Source organism: Centroberyx affinis, unplaced genomic scaffold (genome assembly GCF_046629955.1).
Source record: "Centroberyx affinis isolate AG114_WGS23_722 - 3 ecotype Tasmania unplaced genomic scaffold, CSIRO-AGI_Caff_v1 ptg000579l_1, whole genome shotgun sequence".
Classification (NCBI taxonomy): domain Eukaryota; kingdom Metazoa; phylum Chordata; class Actinopteri; order Beryciformes; family Berycidae; genus Centroberyx; species Centroberyx affinis.
The window spans coordinates 67387-95211 of NW_027279219.1; the positions used below are offsets into that span (position 1 = coordinate 67387).

The 27825-nt window shown below is 43.4% G+C and overlaps 1 protein-coding gene across 1 annotated transcript in view; it reads right to left on the reverse strand.

The window, feature by feature from the left end:
• Positions 1 to 27825, reverse strand: part of LOC139643205 (zinc finger matrin-type protein 4-like) — a gene marked incomplete at its 3' end in the record, with an annotated part of 88859 nt that overhangs the window by 55040 nt on the left and 5994 nt on the right. The window contains exon 2 of the mRNA XM_071518389.1: positions 18009 to 18110. Coding sequence (XP_071374490.1) covers positions 18009 to 18110 — 102 coding nt within the window. The remainder of the gene's footprint in view (positions 1 to 18008; positions 18111 to 27825) is intronic.

Below are 27825 nucleotides of genomic sequence, written 5' to 3' on the forward strand. Positions count from 1 at the left end.
TCGGTGTCAAAATCAGTTCCGGCAATTTCACTGCTCAAAAGGTTGTAACATTACTTGGAGCGAGCTGAGCTTCAGGAGCAGGTCCACGCCTCAATTCCACCTCTTCCGGCCTTAACCTATACAAGCCTTCCTGCCCTCCACCCTCCCTCTCTTCTCTCTCTTCTATCATAGGGTCCTCAGGGGGTCTGCTGAGCCCGGGAGCTACAGTAGATTCTTCTCCAAAGCCTTCCCCACATCCATATCCAAGAAGAAGCCGCCATCTATGGCCAAACTCTACAAACTGTAAAACCTAACATTATCATTGAATGAAATGTTCAAATCGCATTCTGTTGATGGTGTGGTCCTTGCTTGTGAATGGTAAAGTTCCGTATCGACAAAGTTCTCGAGGAGGTGACGTGTTTATTCCGCACCGGCTGTGCCGTGTGAAGACACATACAGGACGGAAATACAAACCACAAGAAAACAGGCTGTAGCTTTTTTGACGAAGGATTGACAAAAATGTGGAGTTGGATAGACATGTAAATAAGAGAAGCTCCTTAGCAAGTGGGCGGACAAAGAGATTAGCTAACAGCGGGAGCGTAGCTATGTTCCCAGGGCCCTATGTTCCCCAGATTTACATGGCACATAATGGGAACATGACAAAGGGTCCTATGTTCCCAGGGTCCTATGTTCCCCAGTTCTACATATGTGCTATCTCAGGGTCCTATGTTCCCAGGGTCTTATGTTTAACCCTAACCCTAACCCTAACTAACCATATTAAGCGAATACAGAGCTGGGGAACATCTTTTTTCAGGTTCACATTATGTGCTATATAGAGCTGGGGAACATAGGACCCTGGGAACATAGGACCCTTTGTCATGTTCCCATTATGTGCCATGTAAATCTGGGGAACATAGGACCCTGGGAACATAGGAATGACTCTGCTAACAGCTAATTCACCCACCATGTTTTCAAACTGCAGTGATTCAAAGGTTAAACGTAATTTCCGGGAAATTACAACAGAGGAATTTAACGGTATTGCCAGTGTTGTGTGAATGGTAGCATTATGTTAAAAAATTGGAAAGGCGTGTCTTGTGTGAACAACAGAAACTGTTACCTTTTTTTGTTTGAACAATGTATTTATTGATTTTCAACAATAGTAAGACAAATAGACAAACATCAAGACAATATTGAAAAGCATAACTGACAAAACATTACTGTGGCCAAATAACTAAATAAAATGTACAAATCAAAAAAGGAAAAAAAGAAAACATTATACACTCGTGAAAGTAAAATAATAAATACAAATTGAGAAAAGAAAAAGGATATTCTCCTCTCTGTTCATACCCAACCTCTCATCACTTAAACATTTCCCGTTTCCTCAGCTCCTTGTGGTGCTTCAGACATATCCATATTTTCCATAAAGAGAATGAATGGTTCCCATATGGAGTCAAAGGTCTCCCTTTTACCCTTCAAAATATAGGTGATTTTCTCCAATGACAAGCAGGAAGACATCTCCCGGAGCCACTGACCTAAGTGCGGCCTATTTACATTTTTCCATGATAAAGCTATGAGGCATTTAGCATGAAGCAAGCACATGTTAATAAGCGCTTTCTTTTTGTTTTGGAAAATTGGATCATTCGGATATATGCCTAGTATAAACAATTTAGGGTGTAGAGGTAGATTTATGTCCAGCACATGGACGGCCGCCCGGCGCATTGTGTCCCGTCAGGCAGAGGGACAGCCACCAGCTTCCCTTCACCAACAAGCTTATCCCGCCTGGTCAGGAGGGGAGAGCGGGGGGGGTGGGGGGGGCTGCAGGAATCTATTTGTCTTGCCTGTCTGGTTCTCTGGCAGGGGGATACTGCAACCTGAGCTCAATCTCTTCTTCGAGGAAAGATTGGATCACGCCCGAGAAGCGCGGAGGTTACCGAGTCGATCGTTCGGCGGATCCTTCACATTTCACTTCCGTTACGAAATGTGTTTTCTTTGGATCGCCTCCTGTTTAAAGTAATAATCCGTGGCATTTTCATCAAAATACATTTTTCCACTGTCTATCGCCGATTGATTTAACACAATAGTGATTCAACATATCTAGTTCATGAAAGCTTTTACGTTTCCTGCTTCTAAATACCAAGTGCTGTGATGCGTTTTGTGTTTCTAGCAGCAGAAATAGTGGTTTATTTGCAATAACCAAAAGAAGAACTGGGTAGTTAGCATGAGCTGTGATAGCCACCATGGCTGAACAGACAAAGAAAAGAGAAACTCAAACTGCATCAACAGAAAATCCAAGGAAGAAGAAGTCACAGTGCTGGACACACTGATTAATTGACAGGTGATCTCTGGGAAGAGCAGTGCAGAAACACCACAGCAATGAGCGCTGAGCAAAAAACACAGATCTCGCAGATTACCGCTTTAAACAATGAGGTCTCCCTATGTAGCATCTGTTAAGAATTCATTATTAAACCATACTGTTTTACAGTCTGTTGACAGTGGACACAACCAAACCTATAAATGCCAACACAGCTTACATCATGACAGGTTAAAGAAATATGAAATAGATGCTTGGTTTACCAACTTAAAAATCATCAGATTGGAAGTAAGTGTGTACCCTGCTGGTGTGATTTAGCCACTTAGCCTGCCTCTGTCACTATACTCCCCTCGACGTGTCCCACCATGCCTTTGGGGTTTGTTCAGTGGCACCCGATGAAAACTACAAAGTAAAACTAGAACACTAGTCTCTACCCAGTGGCAAGAGATAACCTTAAAGGGACGCATACAGCACGCTAGTATCACTGTTTCCAGCTGGAAATCCATATATATCTGGCCAGGCTACAGTGAAGGGCATTTATCCTGCTCAACATCATGTTATTTTTGTAGAAAGCAACATTATGGCCGGTAGGTGCTATTCCCTCCCCGAACTTATATATATTGTACCATTGCTAAACCTGGTAAACTCGCATGCATCTTTCAAACCTGCAAGGCAAGGGGAGAACTATGAAGGGGAATCCGACTACAGACGTCTGAGGACACGTAGGATATATTAAACTTTCATCCGCGCGCTAAAGGCGGCGTGTGTGATTCATCCTCTTCTATCCCCACCGCTCACTCGCTCGTTCTCCCTTCTCCAAGTTTGCAAATCGTTCTGACGCTGACAACTCGCACGGAGTCAGGGAGCACAGATCGGACACGTGGTGACGTTCTAGATTTGAGAAGTTGTAATCACTGGGTTGTGGTGGGATTTTAAAACTGCAAAATCACACGTGCAAAGATGCAAAACATGTTTAGCACACAGATATTTTGACTTATCTTCATAGACCAGACACAACTCAACAGTGACTCTTAAGACACCCAGTGAAGTCCAGATTACATTTCCAAGTTAGTGCATCTTCACCACAAAATAGCCTAGCAGTGATTTCAAAAAGGCACAAAGCTCCCAGAAAGTTACATCAAATCCAACGGTAAAATCTGCTCAACTACAATCATACTTCACTGCATCATCACTGCATATTCTTTACTGCACCTCCTCAAATCCAATGCAATTTGCCACCATTGAGAATTTGTGTAGCACCGCCACCACCACGATATGCCCTCCCACTGCTCGACTCCCAAACACCCACCACATATTTCCACGCCTCATGAACTGAACCCTGATTTACATTTCATTGAATCTTTCAGCAAAATATTGATAAGAAACTCTGAGGAACAGAGGGAACCAGAGGCAAACACTGTGCAAGTAGAGCAGTGAGAAGACGCATCCACCAGCTAATGGGGGATACACTCAACTGATGCGAGCCTATGGGTAAATACATCTCCGCATGCTATAGATTTGCAGCTGTGCAGGCTGAAGCGCCACAGGCCAGAGAGCATCTGCCTGTTTCTGCTCGGCCAGTATGGCTGAGAGACCGTTTGCAGCGGCGACCGCCGACTGGGAATGTAAATAAACTAGATTGGAACAGGGAGTCTCTGGGACGTATTTGTATGGGAAGGGAGCTAAGTGCACGCTTGACATAATCAGGGCTGAAGAAAAATCCATATTGCATTACCGCTACATCAGTGAGCTGATCAAAGCGTCTGTGGGCTCGGACATTCCCCTCCCTCCAGGCCGGGGTGGGCATCGCCCGAGCCCAGAGACTCACTGTGGTGCCAGAGGACAAATACTCCCAGCCATCCCCAGTCATGCCACTGCCAATTCATCAGACACCAACTGTACTGAGACCATGTGGATGGAGCATGGTAGCAGAGACAGTATTATATATAGAGACTCGATCAGTTTTGAATGGGAAAATCCGTAATGCTAAAGATGGCGGCTCAGACGTTGTGGCCAGTCAACACACCTTTGTGTGCACATTGTAAAGAAAATCCACCAATCATACTTTCAGGTTCACATAGCCGCAGAACTATGTTATTTACGACAACTCACACAGGTTGGGGACAACATCAACCGTCTTGGCATCAACCAACTGTTGACAGGTGATACAATGACAAAATGTATGTCTCGAATGTTGTCATCTTACTGTTTCATGAAGCAGTGGGAGTGGAAAAAAGACCTTTTAACACTCCATATTGTCAACAATTCAGCGGTTTTCATAAATATGTAATGCAAGTGATTGTATGCATGTCAGAACTTTAGATATAGAGGACTCCCCATTCAAAGAGATAGGAGTCTTGTGTTGTTAGTCACGAACTTACTGCCGTTATGAACTTGCTTACGAACTTACTGGGGCGTTACGAAGATGCCGCCCGAGTGAACCGACTTTACTTAAAGGGACTTTGCATGGTAGAGCTGGTTAATAGTAAAAGGCAAATCTTATCTCAAACTTGGAATCCCCCTCCCAGCTCGAAAAAGTGGATGATGAACGCTCTTCCTTCCCCATAAAACTACCATCGATGTGCCTTGAGCGAGGCACTTCACCCCCCATTGCTCTGGTGCAGCTCCCAGTGGCCAACAGCAGAAGACTTGGTTGTACTGGGCAGCTCCCTGGTGTGACTGTGTGTAACAGTATGAATGTGAAGCAGGGCGGAGCCGTTCAGTCGACTTATCCCTGGGTAAGTAAAAGTTAACATTTGCAGTACTCCACCAAAGGATTGCTTAAAACCAATTAGGAGTCTGCCAGTCTTTTCTCTTCAATGAATCAAAGCAATGGAGTAGTCCAGATTCTTCAATGAATCAAAGCCATGGAAATAGACTTGCCTGACCTGCCCTTTGCAGGACCAGCCCAGTGCCCTTCATTAGTACCATCTCTAGTCATCACAGCACACTAACCGCCTCATGTTGAGGCCTGTTATGCAACTCTAAGTCTGATGTACCTCACTTCCTCCCTGGCGATAATTGAAGCCCTTTACGCAAGCACAGCCTTAAATGTTTTCTGACTCGGACTAGACCAGTGGCTCTGGGCTGGCAGCCCCTGTGAGTCCTCTAATTATGGAAAGCCAGACTAAAAGCGGTTGTGACAGAGGTCAGGTAAACTCCAAGACACTCCGGACCGGGGCTGAGCTGTCTTCTTACTTAGCTGTCCCTGGACGGTTGAGGCGAGGGGGAAGAAGGCTTGTTACTGTGCTTACCAGCAGGCCCGGGGCCCTCGCTGCCGTTGTACCCCCTCTAGCCTATAACAAAGCTTTCCGCTGCATGGAACCCTGGGAAAAGCACTGCAGTCCGCACTCAGACGGGCATTATCTCATGAATCATCACTCGTTTACATCAAAACAGCAGGCTCACGCGGGGTTCTGGGAGGGGATTACAGTATGTTTATTCAGACAGACCTCCGAGGATTTGAGGCTTCCAGCGGAGAGCGGAGCAAATAACTAAGTTCTGGCAAACCTTGATAAACAAAGCAGCAAGGCAGAAGGGAAAAGAGGTTCAAAGTGACCTGTTGCGTAACATCATCAGCCTATAGCATATTCACCTGGCAAACTGAATCTATAGCCAACTGATTAACTGGCTGCTTCCAAACATAACTGTGAGGAGACAACAGATGTCGACTTTTAAATTTTAGAACTGAAATATCTCAGCTCCCAAAATGTGCAATGCTATCCCTCCATTGCTTTTCTTGGATGCACTTTCTGTACAAACCAGTGTTTTTATACTTTCAAAAGCATGCAAGGAAATAGTAGCTATAAGCAGGGATGTAGTGGAGGGTAAACCCACTTAAAATCTGCTTACACAATTTTGTAGGCTGATAAATCTTCATGACATAAATTCATAGTATACAATATATCATAGTAAGTAGTATCAAACTGATGTAAGTTATATAAGGATACAGTCTTTTAAGGGGGAACAAGCTTAAATTAATTATTTTCTGAAAGTATAATTGACTTTTGTTCATATATAGTTTACCCTCCTTTTTATTTACCACTACATCAGTGCTTAGAACTGGAAAAATCCATACCCCAATTGGAATGACTAAATCATTTTGAAATATTTTGATCGAATTGAAATGATTGAATGTGTCCTTTCTATTTCAGAACACACCTCTAGTTTTGATTGCACAGGCTTAAAGCTGCACAAGGCAAGATTTGTTCATTTTTGGGTCTCACTATTCCTGTGAGATTAAAGGGGGATGCAACCCTAAATTCACTTTTCTTGAGCTGTTAATCAATGCTTCAGGGCAATTTCTTGATGAAACACATCAATCATTCCTGGATGAATCAAGTCGCCACTCCTACCTCCTAATAGCCCATTTGACTCTTGACCTGATGATGATGATGATGATGATGATGATGATGATGATGATGATGATGATGATGATTTTAGCAAGAATTAGCACTATTGTGAGAACAGCCAAATTGCAATATCTGCATCCAAGTCCAAAGGTCCTCCTTATATTGCCAATATGAATCATAATAGCAATAAGCCTTCCAGTATTGTTATACTGTAAATGAACGGGAAGACAATTCCATTGTAAGGACATTCTGACTATAATTTATGTAGTGCATGTAGTGTTAACCCAAATTATTCATACAGTCACATCCCCCCTTCATATGGCATTCATTATAATCTGTCAATACACAAGCACACAAACAGTTAAGAAATTGTCATGAAATAGAATCAAGGTGAAAGCTGTGACCCCCCGCTATTGATTATTGATTCCACCTCTTAAATCCACTCCTGACATGAATGGGGCGATGCAGGTGAGAGGAGGAAACAGGTCCAAGTGGGATTTTTAAGCCTCGGGACAAACGAGACATGGATTTTGTAAATGAAGCTGAAGCACAGTATTAAGAAAGCGCCCCTACAGTTTTGCAGTGCGGTTACTCAATGTCATCGCAATGCAATTATCAATAAGTGTCCCTTTAGACCTGAGAGAGGTGTTTTATATGGGATTAATGTGGCTCCGTGCAGCTCCAGCTGTCGGCTGAATGGATGGCCGGTGAGCATGCTGTCAGCCCGCATTAGTGATGCACTGATGCCGCTCTCTCACTGCCAATAGCAAGTGCTGATCCAATCCATTACTATTACAGAACAAAACAGACGCAGGCCATTAGTTTGGCTGCAATATTTAATCAATGTTTCCCCTTTAATCTAACATTATCCTATATTTGAAAGCCATGCATCAACTCAGTTTCCAATACCACACAAAAAAACAAACAAAAGTCCATCTTAACCTGTTATTTAATTGCATTTAATTAACTTCTCTCACGCTGTTTACACTGCAATTTTTGTCACTTGTTATAAATGTGCACTAGGCAAGATACTTATGTAAAAATACGCCCATCTTAGCATATCTCACAAAGTGGAGCTGCAACAGCTGCAACCACTAACTGAGATGCTGTAGATTCATCCTATTTGCCCAAATTCAAACTTGAGAGTGAAATCCAAACTGTCTCCTACACAGCAGTGAGCAGCACTCCAGAGAAAGCTGGACTCACCAACATTAGATCTTTCCCTCTCTCATCTCTTTGGTATAAAGCGTCACAGAGCAGCCGGGTTGGTAAACCTGTGTGCAGTTCACTGACCTCACCTTACAGGATTTCTGGGTACTGAAGTTGCCCAGTGCGGCTTTAAGGAAAATAAGATTTGAAGAAATGATGCTAGACTGAATGGACTTGTTATGCTGGACATTTTTCGCAGTGCAGAATCAGTACACAAGCCTGCATATAATAAATGAGAAACAGTGGAAGACTAATGGAAGTGACTGGGTATGGGGAGTATCCATGCTGAGCTCCATTTGGACTAGTCCTATCCATCAGCACAACCTGCAGTCTTCCTACCATTAGCGTTGGGAGAGGCCTTGTTTATTGGCAGAACACCTCTCATTTCATATAATTTCCCTTGTCATATTGCATTTGTCATGTTAATACCTGCCAGCCTATCCACTGATGGAAGTAAAACCCGCTTCAGCTGGCTCAGATCAACGCAGGCAATTGCAATCAGAGCATAAATCAAAGCAGGAATTCAATTTGTATTTTGGGAGAGGAACCAACTCAATGCTTCACTATTGACAGTCTGACGTGGAAAAAAACACCTCTCTTGCCACCTCATTGCTTTTACAACAGTTTGTCTCGACGTGGAAAACCCTCAGACGACGACTAGATGGATTCACAGGAGGAGGGAGGTTTTTCTTTCTTTTTTTTTTTTGTCTTTTTAGTTCAAGCCTGTCCAGACTAAGGCGGCAGCGCTGGGAGCCGATCGGGCTTTTTTTCGTCTCCGAGCCAAAACCGCTTGGCAGCGGCCAGAGGATTGTTGAGCGTAGAGATCAGTAGACAATGCAGGGAGCGAACCCTGAGACAGTTGACATAATACTGTCACGAAACTAGGCCAGGCAGTCAATTCTCCCAACTCCCACTAAAAACAATCTGAGCGCACGGTATCTACCATGAACAAAACCCGCCGAGATCAAAGAGAACAGGCCCGTCGGCTTTAGGCGAACGTCCCATATTAGAGGGAAGGAATGCGACTATTCTCTACTGGCTCGGGGAGGAATGACATCACGCCGGCTGCCTTACATCCGTAGATTAAGGAACATCACCTGCAACGCAACAGAAACGAGCAGAATCCACGCGTGACGACAAATAGATCCGTTACACGTGCTTGATCTGAGCGGTACAGGTCAGCGGCGGCCGATCTCGAAATACATTTCCTTTCAAATCCAGTGGCCATGCGATGAAAGCCGGAGTGAAGCTTAATAAAAGGAGCGATAGCCTCGGATATTTCGAGGGGGGGGGGGGGGGAAGCCGGCGCCGTGGGAAATAGATGTAAAAAGCAAATATATTATGATTCCGCGGGCGATTTGGCACCATGTCTCCCCCGCTAGGCCCGGGAACTTCTCACTCCACTGATTTTTCCCTTCATGACAGCTCCTAATATCACATCTCATTCCTATTCCCCATAGCTTCAAGACGCCTTTGTTCTTTCCCACCATTTCAGTATGTTTAAGGAAGTGATTTCTGACTAGAGTTGGACTGATGAAAAACAAAGAGTGAGACTTGCAAGACAAACCGGAGCGTTCTCCTTACGCTCTACTGTATAAGACCAAAACCAAACCTCCAAAATGACTTGATTAAAGCCCATAAAATGTGTTAATGAGCGCAATTTGCTCTCTAAATGCTTTCTGGGTGCATCAGAGCTCTCTGTTTTTACGGATTGCACCCGATCTCATGGCAGCCGCGACACAAGAAAAAAAAGATCCCACCGTGCAACAAAGCGATGACACCGTGCCACCAAAGGCGAGACTCAGAACGTTCTTGTTGTTTTGAATTTTCATGGGCGGGATCGGTTCATCGTATAGATACTGAAATTCAAAAAAAACCTGCCAGAGTCCCGGGATTATACGCGCTGAGTCATGCTGAAATTGTGAGAGAATTCAATCTGAGCGCGTGAGGGATCTGCATCTCAACGCTATTTCGATTCGACGCGCCTCATCAGCTAATTGCTCCCCCCCCCCCCCCCCCGTCGGAACGATTCGAAGGCTGTCTCTAACTGGTTCGCAATATCTCTCTGTTCGCCAATGGTGTTTTTTAAAGGGCGGACTAACAATTGATCTTTCAGGACTATGTCTATTAATAACCCCTCCTTCCCTGTTGCCCACTGAGACAGGCTCCTAATTAAACTGTGTAAACGCCGCTGCGTTCGGATGGACTAAATAAAAAGGGGGGAAGCATCTCAGCGGTGCAGTTTCTGCTTACACAAGAAGCCACGGGCCGCTTTTCTCCGTGCCGACGTGTTTTGGTAGCATTGCAGTTACCTACTGCTTGTCTGTTATCAGAACACAGACAACAGGTCGCATTATCAGTTTCCATTTCAATTTTACGAGAGGGATTAATAACTTTTCTGTTTGTCTTCTACGTTCCACGCTTATCACACTCAAGGCCTTTCGCGAAAGCACTTCTCAACCTCTTCAATTACCAACAACGGGGCACTGTGATGATTCAGAGTCTCATTTCAGTACTGTAGATTATTTTTCGTCCGCGGCAGAAAACGGCTAATTTTTCCGTCCCATTAATTCCCAAGCCTACGAAAAGACAGCGGATGACGGATGGGTGGGGCGAGCGCATCGCTCTCACACGCGCAGACCGGAGTGTCTATAAACTCTCAGACTGGGAGCGCGAAGGCCTGACCTGGTGCAACTATTAGAAGACATCACTGGGCTAATGACGCGTAAGAAGTAATTAAGAGAGGATCATGAAAATTAGTTTCTTTCTTTATCTGACAAACACATTAAATTCACGACAGCCTGCAACTGGGACCAACTAGGCTGCACAGAAACTGCTGCCACGGCGAATTCGCCCTTGGGCAAGTGTCAGTCTGTTTTCCTGCAAGTGTGCATTTTATTGAAATCACATTTTATAGCACTGTATCATATACATACACTAGTTGTGTATTTGCTTAATCAAATAAATGAGCTGCCCCGAAGGTTTGCTGAGTGCTAATGCACACTGAAGTCACGGGGGCAAAACCACATCGCTGCAATTTGGAGGTTTTTCTTTTTCTCCCATGTAAAAGAAGCATGAATCTAACATTGGCCCGTGCGACCTGTTCAAAACCCTTTCTGGAATTTGAAAGGAACTTCAGTGAGAAAATCAGCTTTCTTTTTTCCCCATTCCTGAAATACATTTCGCAGATACACTGCAGATACATGCTTTTTATCTGCCAACACTGATATAGTCTGCACAAGGCACCCGGTGCTGTACTGAGCTACTGTGATTCCCTAATCCTCTCCCTCAAAAATCAATATTGGTAAAGGTCAAACAGAGCAGGCATGGGAAATGCAGATTAGCTTGTCAATAACCGCCACGCTCTCCTCCGCCCACGAGCTGCGGTTTGATGGGGAGGAGTTGAAATGCTGTGACTGGAACATGTAAAAGCTGCAGGCTTAAAAAAAGGTGAAGACCTCTTCAGGGCACCTTGGAATAAACAAAAGACCAACGCAAGTGTTAATAAAGCTTCTACGAATATGAGTAGCTGACTGATCCAGGATCACTATTTCCCTGTGACTTTAAAGGCAACCTGATGACAGATGGGCACTAAAGTTATGTATGGGCAATAATAATGTGATGTTGTGATGATGTGATGATGTGTTTTATGCTCCGTTGAAGCGGGAAACGTTTTTCTTGATAAATACATCATACAATAAATATCGATTGAAATATATTTGTCAAATAAAATAGTCCAATCTCATTGCACAACAGGTCAAATGTGGCTCTGGAGGACTGAAATGTTGGACCACCCAATGTTGTATTTACTAAGTGACAGATTGGACTTTTAGTTAAATTTATCTTCTATAATAATCATATAGGTTGAGTTAAAGTAAATAAAGTAATAACCCACAGATTTTTTCATATAAATACATTCTTGCTACTGTCTATCGTCAATTGATACCATACAATAGTAATTCAACCTATACTCAGTTCATGAAAGCTTTTACATTTGTTATGTTAAACACTCAGTACTGGGTAGGACTTTCCAAGGAAAAATCCTCTGCCACACAGGAGGTAATATGTTTTATGTTCACAGAAGCAGCAACAGTAGTTTGTTTGGAATCAACAGAAGAAGAACTGGGTAGTTAGCATGAGCAGTGATAGCCACCATGTCTGAAGAGACAAAGAAACGAGAAACTCAAACTGCATTAAAAGAAAATCCAAGGAAAAAGAAACTGCTAAAAAGAAAAGCGACAGAACTAGAGTGAAAATTCGGCATTGTCTTTCAAAGGTGAAGAGCACTTCAAGATGTGAAGGAACTGAGGAGAAATGCAGATGTGTCTCTTTTTCTTTTGGACTGCTACATTTCGCTATCTTTTATAAGCCGCAGTCTACATTGTGTCTTTATTAATATGTTGGGCCAGTGCCGACACTAAGCTGCAAGTTAGCCAACTTCTGAAAGGCAACTGGCAATAGTCAAATAGTCAAATAACGTTTCACAGCTAATTAGAATCAGAAGGGCAAACTTTTCTGTTTAGCTCGGTTTCGTAACTTTAGTGATAGCTCAGTTAGCATGTTCAAAGTACTAATGTAAGTCTATTGCTGTCTTGTCGATCTAACATTATTATCAATTGAGTATTTGCTTGCAGCTATCGATAGTAATAGATATGCAGTAATAATGTAACTCAACAGTTATAACATTGTTTTATAAAACACATTTGATATATAGTGTAGATATTACCGTCTCTGTAGACATGGTCGCTCTTAGGCACCGGGTGAAATTATGTTGTTCTGTTATTTGGGTAAAATGGGTAAAAGAGGAAGTAGCTAATACTACAAACCCTAGCGTTTTTGCTACTAACTGAAGAAATGCAATATAACCGGACTAATTTATTTAGGTTAGCTAGTTAGCCTCGTCGACCTTCCAAGTTGTAACTAGCCATACTAGCCGATAGCTACAGTATCTACATAAGCTAGTTACCCTGCTGACCTTCCAATATGGTTTATGTCATGAATGAATGAATGAAAGAAGTCACTGACATTTATAATTTGAATTTATTATTTGACCAGAGTTCCTTTTGCCATTCATGTTTGCCCTTTAGCTAAGTTGTGCTCTGAAAAACTGGTTCTTTGGCCATTGAGGTTTCACTCAACCAATGAAATTATTTCTGCCTCCAGAGCAGCTCTGCCTCAGAGAAATGTCTGTACAACTAAAACTACAATCTGGAAAATCTTGGCAAATAAAGTCATTTTGATTCTTATTCCAATTATGAGCTGTCGTCTTGATGCACAGTGGGCACACAGCTCCCTAGCTGATTAGCTAAGACATACAGTGCATACAGTACATACAGTATCAAATTGGCATTAATAGGCATTAGTATAGATTCATCCTGAATGACACACAGAGGTCTGAGAGAGTGATAATCACAAACGACATGCGAGTGTCGGAAACTACAGAGGAAAACTGGGGCGAGACAATCATGGCCGACACCGTAAGGAGGGCATCCTTGAGGGCAGATGATATCGTCTCCTCCACACACACACACTATCTAAATCTTCATACATATTCAACAGCCTGCTAGGAATGCTGAATCTGGGAGTACAGCAAACAAAACATCTAGGCTGAGGGTGAGGAAGAGGGAGCCGGAGAGACAGAGGGAGAGAGAGAGTGAGAGAAAGGAAGAAAGGATGGCTAAACATGCAGCAGCAAAGTCAGTGTGGAACAGAATGTAAGCAGACACACGAGGAAACATCAGAACAAGTCAATGCATATTGATGATACCCAAAAACTAGATAATTACTCCATAAAGTCTAAGCATCTTATGTTTTCCATGTTGAATACAAAGCTGATGATTTCTAATTTTTTACACTTTCTACATCTCAGCAAGCATTTGACAGGCAGCAACATGCAGGAGTTGGCAGAGTACAACATCAACGCAAACAAGCACAAAGTTTGTACAATATGATATTATAGCACGGTAATAATTCCTATTAAAACAGCTCAAACAGCACATTTAAAATTCGACGATCAGATGCACTGTAGGGTTGAACTTGACAAGTCCTTGCAAATCTATTTTCCTCCCAATGAACCTCTCCTCCCTTGCGAACCAGCCAACACAATGCTGTCCGGTCAGCAGCACGAACAACAGCATGTCACATGTTCATAGGCAAACTCATTTTGCAGCGCATCCAAGATAATAGAAACCAATTAGTGAGCGACATGGAAGGGACAAAAGAGCAGAGCGGTCAGAACAGGAGAAGTCAGCCAATTTCTAACACCGCAGCTTCTCCCATGCAGCTGAATAACGCTATTACTGCCGCCAAGACCATAGAGAAACGATTACGCTTCCGGATTGTAAGACGAAACGCGCTTTTATGCAGTGGAAATGCAAAATGTGAATCTCGTACGAGTCGCGCCGAAAAATCGAACCCGCTGCAGCTTTCGTATTAGTAAGAACGGGGAAAAAAAAAAAAAGTCTCAGAAGCGCTGACAAAAACCAGTTGACAGGCCTGGATGTGGGGAATGAGATTATTCTGGCTAAAGCAATGAAATACACAGGAGATGGATAGAACGACAAAACTCGACAAGTGCAAAGGGTCTGCTGTGGCATTTCAATGCCGCATGCTGTTGAAATCCACAATCTGGGTTCCCTCAGATAAAAATACTGTGTACCCAGTCCCATCGCGATCAGACAGAATCAAGAGAGATAGGGAGCATCCTCACATAATGAATTTGAAATCAGTGCAGCATCGTCGAAATCTCAATCCGTTACTTTACTGTAAGAGCAGATTCACTTTGAAAAGGGCGTACAACACTTCTGCAAGGTAATCTCAAAAGCCATCTAAATCTCGCGGCCTTCTTTGCGAATTCGAAAGGAACCTGCAAGATGCATAAGGCACAAAGTTCGCTGTAAAGTGCATCTGATTAACACACACCCAAGCCAACGGATGCATAAATTAACATGACCTATGAAGCCACGCAACTCTTTGAACTGTGAACCGGAGACCCCCTCTGATCCGCTCTACAGCGGAGCGGCGGCTTTGATGTGTTTGAAGAGGAGATTTAAACATCAATGCAGTGAAAATAATTACATCTCCAGTCTCTACTGTGGCCTAAGGACTGCTTTATTTTCGGATTTTAAACTTTGATTAACCGCGATGTACAAAACTCCAACCAAGGGGACGCAGGGCTCGATCAGAGATGAGTACGAAGAAAGAGAAGTTTGTCGAAATGTTTTGAAGGAAGGGGGAGGGTTTGGAATGAATGTTAAGGCTTTAAAAGCTTCTCCAATGGATTGAAGGGATAAATACTACCTTTTGAAACCCTCTTAATTTACCCAGGGAAGAGCATGGTTCAGTACAACCATAGTCTTCTACTGTTGGCCACTGAAATGTTGTATGAATTGGGGTTGAACTGCCTTGCCCACCTTAAACTTTTCTGTTGAAGTTCTTCTTCTATTTATTCCAAACAAACCTGAAACATGAAACGCATCATTTCCAGGATTTTTCCCGGGAAAGTCCTACCAGACACCGGATGGAACAGGAAATGTAAAAGCTTTCATGACATGGGTATGGGTTGAATTCTGGCATCGTGGCAACCTTTTCTCAAGATAGGTTTTTAGTCTGCCATTGTCAGCACTTCTCCAATGCTGGTGTATGTTTTTTTTTTTGTTCTCTTTTTAACAGCTAGTACTGTTGGAACATGAATGCGTGTTGTCCCATGTGTGTTGAAAATGGCACACCCTTTTAAGAGGCAATCTTCAAAGTCGGTACAAAAGGCAAACGAACAAAACCGCGCGAACGAAAAATGAAACAACTCATCTGATCAAACTTCTCCTCCGTCTGAAGGAAAGTAACGTTCGCACATCTCTTTTTCCCCCCCATCTTTCCTTTCCGCTCGCTGTCGTCACCGTGACCCAAACATGTCACGACGCATTAGACCCTCACTGTGCTAAAAGTGAATCCAGATACACCCCATCTGCGGAAGGCAACAGGCCAAGTGCTGTGTTCAGCATTCGCCACACAATAACAAAATGAATATTTGATTCGGGAAGGGTACAGCCACTTCCTGTCTCCTGCAACGCCCCGAAGAACAAAGTAATTCTCCAGTTACCCCCGGACAGTTCAGATTGCTCTAAATAGAACTCCACAGCACCCCTGATGCACTGCATGAAATAGAGTTTGACTTGAGTACAGTTGACTCAAAGACAGCAAACATGGGCTAGGTGACATCCTCGAGTAAGATCAATAAATATTTCTTTTTCTTGATGAGATTTCACCTTGGAGGCAACCCGATCGCCACGGGCAGCAGCGATAGAAAATCAATTAAAATGCTAAACTGCCTCGAGCACTGGAATGACTCGGTCTTTGCAAATACTTGGGGTGGACTACGGTGTCTCATATGAGTCCTTTCAACTCCTGTTATTTCACATGTCCAACACCAGGAGCCCTGCAGTCAGACTCGCTGGTCATCTAACTCGGAGTGACAGTGAGTGAAGGGCAGCATCTGCAGAGAGAGAAGGGGGCTGGTACCTGCCCAGCACTAAGACATGCTGAGGAAGACATGGAAAAGTACCTATACGAAGCAGCATTCCTATATGTAACCTTTGACCCATAGTTACACCTCAAGTGCCTAAAACTCAAGAATACTGAATCTGCTTCACCATTATAAGATTCAACTCTAAAAGCAGCATCTTGTGTGTTTCTCTCAGAACTGTGAGCTTGGAATATTCAATGTCCATATCTCAAAGATAACATTGACCAAGTGGCCTTGACAAAATAAAACTCATCCAGACTTTGAGTTCCTTGGCTCCTAACCTGCAGATAAATATATAAATGAACCTGTCAAACTGCCACTCTCTCTGAGTTTTCTTCCACAGACAGAAGGAAGGAAACCAACTACCTGCTAGACCCACTTTGTCCTTGAGGGGATTAGGGTCAGCTTGTGTGGTTTGCGTTTGTGCTGCGTTCACATCATATCGCCCACATCCAAAATCTGCTTTATTTATGAATGTAAAATCAATCATAAACAAACTGAAGCAGGTGTTGTTCGCTTCTGGTACATAGAGCTGATTGTATTACTGCAAATATAACTGATCATCTTGATTTTTATTATCTTCCCCCGCTGACATCGGTGGATTCGCTGCCATGTTTGCCGCCTGTGTTGACACACAATTCGTGATGCCAAGTGGGAGACATCAGAGTCTACAAAACATCCCACATGTCCTGCATATAATTACCATTAGGAGGCTGAAATGAACAGTTTTTCCCAGTCAGCAGCTGGTATTTTACGATAAATCCGACATGACGTGAGCATGACATGTGGGGGGGGTGGATTACTATTCATAGAAATTGTATTTAATGGTGCTATATGTAGCATTTATACAAGATATCATTGTCAAATTAATTGTGATAACTTGGTATAATTATTGTATACTAAAGAGACCATGGTCGAGATGATTGGTAGCCTCTATTTCACGCCAGTGGTATTGTTAGTGCTAATCTTTGGCAAAATCACATTTCCCATAAATCCCGCTTCTTTCCCTCCCTGACGAGCATAAACATGTTGGAAGTGATTTTTCCATCAGACTTTCACTCCTTCCACCATCTGCTGTTGCAAGAAACTCTGAAAGCTTTAGCTCAGTTTGCTCTGTTTTAAAACCATAAAGCAATCTCCGTGCCGTAAAGCAATCCAGCAGATCAGACCTGGTGTCACACAATGTAAAATACAGTATAGAGGCCGGTAGAGGCTGCCAATGTCCTCTGCAATGATCTCATCTGTTTACAGTAATTATACAAATGGCTCAAAATGAATGTGCCAATGACTTATTGATGTTCAATGCTACATACGGCACCTTTAATTTCAAAGGTTAAATAATCCCACGTGCATGCAATTAGAGGCAAAGTTCAATCACTAATAACAATCAAAGATAAAAACCGCAGTGAAGGCAAATTTCCACTGCTGTCACCCCCTTCATTTCCAATGCAGTCCTCCATTGAAGGTAATTAAGAATAATTGGGTGAGTCGCGCATTTATTGACATTTTGCGAACCGCAGTGCTCGGGCAACAGCAGAGCCAAAAACAGCGTGACCCTAAGCCTTTCGTTGACACCACAAGATTCTATATCTCCGGCAAAGCTGATGGGGTCTGGCAGAGTCACGTGCGTCCTCACCTCATAATGGGCAACCCTCTGGGACTCGGAGATGAGCTGAGCGCTGCACACTTTGCAGTAGCTGTCTGTGAAAAGCCCTTGGTCCACCTCTGTTGACTTCATCTGTGGAGGAGAGACAGACACGGACATGGTTACTGACCTAAAAGTCCCCTAAAAACCCCTAAAAGTCATCTTCCGTTGTATGTTCCTCGGTGAACCTTAACGTCTTGAGCGCAGGGAAGCACTACTTATTTTTAAGTGGAGGACTGCACCGTAGGCTGAAATCACAATATTGACCACTGTGAGTTCAAAAAAATCGAAAGAGGCAGCAATTTTTCTCAACACATTTCAGTGAGAAGGTGTTTCAGACCTCCACCATACGGCGTTCTGGATGCCGTGCAGAATCCCCTCGCTGACACATGGAGTTGCAATTCAGGGAAAATCTTTAATTTTATTCAAACTGTGCAAATCCTAACCACCGGACCTCATTCACCTCGGGCATCGCATTCTGTAAGCACCGAAAAAGAAATGATGTGGAAAAACTGTCTGCATGATTCACAGTGGATATTACAGTCTCAATATTCAAACAAAAACAATCTTGATTTTTTTTTTTTGCCATTACCGTGCAGCCAAGTCACTATAGGGAGCGAAGACAAACCAGCCTAGACGTAATGGAGCAAGTAAACAATAATCTCATTTCATACTTTCATAGTTGTTCAATCAATATTTCATTACATCAAGCACTTGCATTAGTGACAGATGCTGAGCAGGTTTTGCAAGTAATGAGTCATAAAACCATTTAATATCAGGCATCCGCCGAGCACAAACATTACACTCAAAATTCAGCCATGAAGCCAAAATTATTTTCAGCAGTGATAAATAAATAACTACAGGACACGCCGAAAGATTTTCTTTTTTCCTGGAAATTCATAAAAAAAGAAATATGATGGAGCTTCACACTGCCTATATGGAGATTGTGTGGGGAAAAGAGCGACCTGCTGCAAGAAGCTTTTATTTCCATTCCATCGACGCGGTCCGGGGCCATCTCTGCTTTCTATTACTAATTCAGCCCGCCTTCCATTAGGGGCTCACATTTCATATTTGGAGGCAGTCAGGCTCAACTCATCCTCATTTACCGCGGCACGTCTTCATTAGGAGCAGCATGACAGATGAGAGCCGGGGTCATGTGGGTAGAAAGGCAAAGTCTCTCCGACTTCTCTTCCCCGAGAAGGTACGACGAGGAGAAGGAAGGAACTTTTAGGGCTGGAGGCTAAATCTTGTTGCGGTCCGCTCAATTACACATGCAAATGATCCCGCAAATGCTTTCAAAACAATATGGGACCACCAAGTCTTCGCTACAACTGAGCTGGTAGCAATGATTTCAACTCAGGGAAAGTTTGATGTTGAGCATGGTACAAAGCTTAGATGGTACAAAGCTTGTAGGATGGTACAAAGCTTAGATGGTACAAAGCTTGTAGAACTGAGTCAGAGCCAAACCTTCCCCATGATTGTGCCATCTATTTCTATCTTTGGGGAACAAATATAGAGTGTTGGAACTTCGTCACCCAGCTACAATGGAGGCATTTGGCTTGTTTGGTAAGTAGCTGGCTGGCTATGGTACACCTGATTACGTAACTGTGACCAAAGTGGGTGAGAACACGCCATTTGTCCCCGTTTTCACCATCAGTGCCATATTGCTTACCAATTTAACCATGCTTGTTAATTGTTTGTTTTAGCCATAGTTCCATCACTGATCTGTAACTTGCAGACACATGCTATCCCGGGTTTGTTTGTGTTTTGCATTATGTTTGGGTACAGTTCACATAAAGTAAAACACGGACAAGTATTGTTAAGTTTAGTTATTCTTTATTGGTTCAGTGCTGCGTTCCATAAGTTAATCGTTTTCTTTCTTTGCTACTTACCATACCCACCATGTGTTCCAGAGACAAAAGGAGGTGGCACCCAACCACTAACACGTAAATTATGTTAAGTAAGTTATTTATGTTGACTGTGATCTGTTTATGTATGGTTGCAAATGTATGTTATATGGTAAGCTATGTGAAAGTGTTTCTACTTGGGAGGTTAGTAAGAATGAATAACTTTATCGCTTACCTGTTTTCAGGAGAGGAATGGTACAGCCTAGATTGACTCCTGCTGATGGAGGGGTCTATTTAAGCAGTTGCCTTTTGGCTGTTACGGGGGTTGGACGTCAGTGTGTAGCAGTGGGCATGTGATGTTAAGTTAATATAAGTTGCGTTATTATGAGTTGAGTTTTGTTCAGTTAAGCCAAGTTAACTGTTTATTTGTTTTTTTTGTCTTGTACATATTTCTGGTTACACGTGTAGCATGGTGCCACTTTTTTGTAAATAAAACACCTTTTGTTATACCTGGACAAAGTTTCTCGAGTCTGCCTCCTACCACCTTCCTAGCCACTCTGGTCAGGCTACACCACAGTAACTATGCATACTGTCGACCAATCAGAGCATTCATTAACCTGGGTGTAGGTGACATCATTTACACCAGGAAGTAGACTGGAATACTAAATCTATTTGATTCTGTTGACAACCAGAGGGAGATTTCTCAAAGGACGCTTTCAAAGACTAAGACAGTTATAAAAATTTGGGTAACTTTACCTTTCTTTACCATTTATACCATGAAATTGAGAAATGCAATTCTCATTGCACTGGACCTTTAATAGTTCATCATATTAAAAACATGAGGTTTGGACCATCATGAGATCACATCAAAACGTCATGTACATAATGTTTGAGGACTCTCCCTCTGGTTACTTGAGCATGGTTCTTCCCACAGTTCAACTCCCCCACAAATAGGATGTCAAGACAGAAATGTATCGATGGTGTTGTGTGAAAGATAAGCATGGACCGATTTTTTTAATTACATGTCTGCAAATACATTCGACTGATTTCCCAATGGTCAGCAAGAGAATTAACCGCCTAAGCTGAACTCATTTGCGGAAAAAAAAAAAAATCCTCCTCGCGGCATTTTGACATTCAGTGCGAGAGCTTCTGTTGACATTTCATGAAGTATACTGTACTGTATGCTACAGGCTATAAGGTATGCAGTGTATTTCCCCACATCCTCTCCTGATGATGTATATAAATAAATGATGAGTTGTGGGGAGCTGGAGCCAGTTCCCACCAGACACTTCCCAATTGTCTCCTGTCTGGAGCTACAGGTATACGGTAAACAATAAATATGAGAGTGATTACAGTGTAGGCTTCAAGTAAAGGAGAGAGAGAGAATGTGAAGAACTTTAAGGTGATTTCATTTTTTAGACCATGGGGGCAGCTCCCACTGGCTCGGCATGTCCGCAAACACATTATCCAAACACAGTTATCTCCTACTCTCCTTCTGTTAAAAACGAATACGGAAAAGGATCTAGGAGAACTCGCTTTGTTTTGTCTCCCGCTCTGCCATTTGAATCATCCTTTCCCTTTCATCTTTAGCGCTTGGTGTCACCGTTCCAGAAAAATGATGTGACCTTGGCAGCGATGCCGTTGCGTCACCGGACGCTGGCACCCGGCGGGCCTGGAGGGCTAGAGGAGGGCCAGATTGACGGAACGAGGATAAAAACCTGTCAGAGCCCGCGGCGTCTGCAGCCGAGCGGTCAGGTGGCAGGGGGGGGGGGGGGGGGGGGGGGATGAATAAATCAACGACGCTCGTCTCCTCCCCCCTGTCTTGTAATCAGTCGAGAGCAGCGGCCCCGTTTGTTTGTTTTTTTTTCCCCCCCGGACCCGAGACCCGTGTTTTTCGAGTTTTCGGCGGGACAAACGACATAAACGGAAAAAGGGGGGCTTTTAAGAGCTCTATCGGCTCAGCCTCGGGGCCCCCGCAGCCCCCCCCCCCCCTTTAGCACAGGGCGCACAGATGCTGCCGATGAATCATTAATCAGCCTAAATTCGGTTAAGAAGCGGAAGCGTCGGCAGCGGCGGCTACAGCAGTCTGGGGGTAGACAAAAAAAACAAAAAAAAAAACTTTTCTCTCCTCAGCTTTTTATTTCTCTGGGCGGCGTTCACCTGGGTTTCCTGCCACAGTCCAGAAAGACGGGCAAAGTGAGGCGGAGACTCTAAAACTGTCCACAGGTCTGAGTGTGAGTGATTGCTTGTCTCTCTGGCAGCCTGCCCAGGGTGCTTGCCTGCCTTCCGCCCAATGCATGCTGGGATAGACTCCAGCCCCCCCCCACCCCCTCACCCTCCCTTGTGACCCTGAACAGGAATAAGCAGGCAAGGGAAATGAATCAATCAAGCAAACACGCTCTTCTAGGGATACAGGAGTGTTTGGTTCCATCTATTGACAGGTTGCTGTGACCTTTGACCCTCGTGGCCCTTACTATGGGTCACTTGTAATAACAGTGCGCTGTGGGAATTTACGCTTATTCTACTGTTCTGCTACTCTGGATGAGAATAAAATGTAAAAAAAAAAAAAAAAAAAAAAAGCAGTGGAGAGGACGTCTTTTAACCTCTTCCATGACAGCAGCATTTTTTTTTTTTTTTTTTTTCTGGTCACCAGCCTGCCCCCACACTGTCACTGTCCTTGTCCCTCAGCATCAGCGTCACTCAGCAGCAGCAGCAGCGGCGCTACAGGCCACTGACAAAAGACGACCGAGCGTGAACCTCGGCTCGCCCAAATTAACATGTTTCAATCCCCCCCCCCACCCCCCCCACCCCTCACTCCTCGCCGATCAATTCATTAAGCTAATGGAGTTTTACTGTCAGACACAGAGCTGTAATTGCGAGAGGTTGACTCTCTCTTCTAGACGAGACGCTGAGAAAAATATTAATTTCCATCCGGTGCAATCAGATAAGGGGGGCGGCATCCGCGATCGTAAAAAAAAGCGACGGGGGGGGGGGGGGGGCCTCTCCACACAATTCAATCATCAATATCTGATCAGAGCAGCTGCTGCCGGCGTCGTTAAGGCCCCGGGGCTCTCTCTCTCTCTCTCTCTCTCTCTCTCTCTCTATGAGCACTGTGGGCTTATTACAGAAGCCGCATTGCCCAATTCGGGGAGCGAAAAGAGAGAAACACGGGACGGGACGGGTGGGGGGTGGGGGGGGGGGTCAGGAGAGTCAACACTGTTTTACCGCCCCCCTGCCTCTTGACTGTGACGGGCCGGCAGCAAATCAAACCCGGGGGCGAGCGGCGTGTAGCTTGGAAGCCTGAGGCGAGTGGGGGGGGGGAAAGAAAGAAAAAAATAAAAATAAAAAATAAAAATGATGAAACAGTGGGAGGGAAGTAGCGCCGAGATGAAAGGGAGGTCAGAGCGGAGAGCGGGCCCGGCAGATGTTCGGGGCGATGGAAGGTCGGTTGTAATTCGTTAGGGGAAGGTGTTAAGGATGAGCTGGAGTCATGCCGGAGTTATTTCCTCTAGGTGGCCCTTTGACCCGGGGAAGAGGGATTTGTGACCTGGATCCTATTTTTCCATCATTTCCCACCATGCCAATCGATTCTGTATCAATCGCTTCTACTATAGAGCTAATCCTGTCATGTGCAGCTCTTCAATACAGTCCTGACGGGCCGGTGCACACTACAAGAATCGACCCCAAAAGCACCCAGAGCGTGCCTTTTTCAAATCAGTGATGCTCACTCTGTCATGACAGAGGCGTACATTCGATTTTCAGTTTTTCCGCGACTTGACAACTTAACTGGTGAAGAGTAAACGAGGAAGAGCTAAAGCAATGGGCAAGGTGGCATCAAAACTGAACAAGAGAGGCATGACTTTAGATCATTTTCATTTATATCTTTTTACCAACATGTGTCAGTACAGAGTGAGCAATCAGTGTGTTGGAACAGATATGCTTTGGGTGCTTTTAGGGTTGATTTTTGGAGTGTCCATTGGCCTTATATGTTATGTTATGTTATGTTATGTTATGTTATGTTATGTTACAGTATGTTATGTTATGTTACAGTATGTTATGTTATGTTATGTTACAGTATGTTATGTTATGTTATGTTACAGTATGTTATGTTACAGTATGTTATGTTATGTTACAGTATGTTATGTCATGTTATGTTACAGTATCTTATGTTATGTTATGCCATGTTATGTCATGTCATGTTATGTTATGCCATGTTATGTTATGTTATGTTATGTTATGCTATGTTATGTTATGTTATGCTATGTTATCTTATGTTATGCCATGTTATCTTATGTTATGTTATGTTATGTTACAGTATGTCATGTCATGTCATGTCATGTTATGTTATGTCATTAGAAATCTGTGTACCTTGGCAACCAAGACGTAGTTAGCTCTATAGTGAAGCAATTGATGAGGGTTTGGTTAGAATCACCTGGTATGAGAGAAAATACAGGAAAATAGTGTTCAAGTCAGAAATGGCTGGAGTTATGCATTAATATCTAAAAATGCAATACTCGATACTCGGTTGGGTGTCTGTCTTTATTGGCTCTGTCAGAAACAGTTCCATATTTCATTCCTGGCAACCAATTTAGGTGGACTAGGATTCAGTTCAGGACTTGCACAGGTGTACTGTTTGATGCTGTTGAATGTTTTCAGCTGTTTGACACTGACTGCTGCACTTCACTCTAAAGAGGCAGACTGCAGCTCTGTCTACTCCAGTCCTTCTTATTCTCGCATTTTGAACTACTCCAATCCAGCGTATCGCCCTCTGGAGGTGTCGCTGAATTGGAATTTCAGCTTGCAGAGCACATTTGGCGAAAATGTAACACTGAATCTGATCTTTCTCAACTACTGTATATGAGAGTAGTATTGGAAGGGCAGAGCATGCAGCACGAAAATCACAGCTATACTTTTCAGGGTGAGGAAAGATACTAGTTTACAGTTTGAAACACAGGGGTAAGTGAAGTTTTGCATCTACAGAGAAAAAAAAAATCTGTCTAGAAGTCGGCTCAATTGAATAATTGATTGGATGAGAATTTAAAAACTGGGCAACTTTCCACTGGCCTCCAAATCCTCCTAAAGGTGTCAAGCACTCCGCTTCCACTTGGTCATTACTGAATTTAGGAGATAGAGGAGCCTGTATAATTCATGGCAGAGAGAGTTCATTCTAAGTATTAAACATGCGCATAATTCATACAACGCTTTGGATCAAGCTTTTGCTTTTGCGAGTCTTGGGAGCCAATGACCATCCCTCTGTTATTCACCAACTCATCTTAGTCGCTTTAGTTCTTAATTTTCAATGACAAACTGCCCCATTTGAGAAAGTAATAATCCGATTTACATATCATAGGCAGCTATGGATACATTATTTCACTTTTTCAAAGCAGAAGCAAGGCCAAAAATCCACCTCAGTTCCAAAATAAATGAAATGTTCCATTCCAAAATGATACATCTATTGGAAAGAAATGGTACCTATAGTATAATGATTGCTGGCATGAAATTAAATCACATTATGAGTTACTATAAAAATTATGAGTCATCTTAGTACCTTACTTAAAAATAGAAAATTGTTGGGTTTTTTTGTTTTGTTTTTTTCAAAATGGATATACAGCGTTTTGGAGTGAAACCCATCAAAAGTGCCTCACCAACACAGCACAGCTCCGAGATAAAAAAAAAGATTTCAGAGGGGAGCGTTTTCAAGCATTCAGCTGTAAAATATTCATGGCATTCTGTTTTGAACGGGTGCGCGAATGTATTTTCAGAAGATAACAGCTAATTGACACAGATTGAGGAGGTGCAGGGCGGGTTTAGGAAGGCCGACCGATGCCGCTGTCCCCGGATCAGTTTGGGAAAGTATTCTTGGGTACGCTTTCCGCGGACGGGATGTCCTGCGTTGCCAGCTGGATGAATTACTATTCACTGGGAACTGGGGGGGGGGGGGGTGTAAACTGGGCAGCCGTTCAATGGCGGCGAAGAGAGACGAGACGGACGAGGAGAGAATCCAAAATGAGAGAGGAGAGTGATGGGGAGAGCGGCTTCTTAACTCTAATCGCAGGAATTACCATGGACAGTGAGCGTAAACCGGCACAAACAACTCCCCTGGTGAACACTAGCACTCAAAACCACAATAAATAGATCAGAAATAGAGCCGTATTTACTTAGGAATTGATTTCAAAGTTGGTCCCGATTCAGCTGCTGGAAAGAACTCTCTCTGGCTACTCAATTCGAATCGCCTCGGATGGAAAGACCGGTGCAAATGAAAAATAAATCATCCCCCTTATAAAACGGAAAAAAATAATCCCCTCGCTTTGAAAAATAATGAAAACGAATATTGCAGTAGATGCCCCTCATTTCCAGGAATATAAATAACGTCCGCCTCCGAGGTGTAGCCCGATGTGACGGGGGAATTACGGCCGCACGTGGTCAAGCGTGGCGACTCGTAAATTCGAAGTTGGTCATTCCCTCCGTATGCCACATTACGAGTGGTAAAACAGGCAGTTAATTACGGCTGCGGGACACGTACAGAGTATCGGTTTGGGGGGGGGGGGGGGGGGAAGGGAGAGGAGCGGAGGAGTCGAGGCTTTGAGTTACTGTCACAAAGAGCTGCTGAGTTACAGTGAAAGAGCTAATGTGGTGCTGGGACAGACAGGCTCACAGGCCATATATCTCTCTCAAGAGACATTTGAAAACTTTGGGAATGACAGTAAACTTGAGGCTTGTGTCACAGTATTTCAAGTATTAGTAATAGGGTTATACAGATATATTGGTTTGCAGATATTGTCCTTTTATGTGTCAGATATCGGCCAATCAGTGTCATCCACCTCTGATGTGATGGAGGTTCCTCCCAGTCTATTTTCTTTGCATATTTTTTCATCGAATTGCTCAGTCATGTGTTTTTGTAAATGAGCTCTTCGTTTAAAGGCCTAGGTGGTGTGGATCAACCTGGCTTAAAGAGCGATTAACCCTAGAAGAATTTCATCAGTCTGGGTTTCAATGGAGAGTTTTAGTGTCCCATGATGGTCTAAATGCTGTTTCAGAGGCTTTTCCACCCTGACAAGAATACAGTTTAGTGATAAACGCTGAAAACGTGTGTGTTTTGGGGCATAAAAATTGAATATTTACATAAAATATCAGTGACAGCTTCAATACAAAAACATTGTTATCGGTATCAGCCTTCAAAAACCCATAAAGGTTGAACCCTAGTTATAATGGCTGTATAAAAAGTTGGTTTCAGTGGTGAAAACAAAAAAACAAGACTTAGTCCATCTCTATGAAACTGGTGTTCAAAGTGTTGTGAAGAAGTTTAGTCCTTGGAGCAGCTTTTAAGATTTCAAAGTTTGTTTCTGAAATCGATAAATCATCCAAATGCTCCAGTAGGGACATTGATGTATAGCAAATTAAAGCACTCAAACAAACTTTGCAACTTCCACGGCCATCATTAAGTTATCACTCTTCAGTTCTTTGGATAGTCCAGTAGATTTATTTCTATTCTCCATATTTCCTCATCGTCTCCAGACATAAACACCAGTGAAAGAGAAAAATCATTTTTGCCTGACTTTGGAAGTGAAAGAGATGAGTTTTTAAAGCCCCAACACAGCAGAAATAATCAATCACTGATACGGTACAATGGGCAGAATCTTACTTTTTAAATGAACGGTAGTTATCTTTGCTGACCTGTTGCTGACAGTGAATGATGATGAGTAATAAAGTGAGCTTGTCGGTCATGAATTTTGGAAGGCCTCCAAAGCGGCTCTCGAGGGAAAACGGTATCAGTGTAAAACCTAGCGTAGGCAAGAATCCTCCGGCTGAATAAGATGACATCTCCCAGTTACACACTGTAGTACTATGTGCTGTAGAGAGAGACAAACAGCCTTCAACCTTCCTGAATGGGAGACAGCGAGTTTGTGCAGCAGACTCCTGGACTGAGGCCATGATTGGGGAAAAAAAAAAGAAAACAGTGG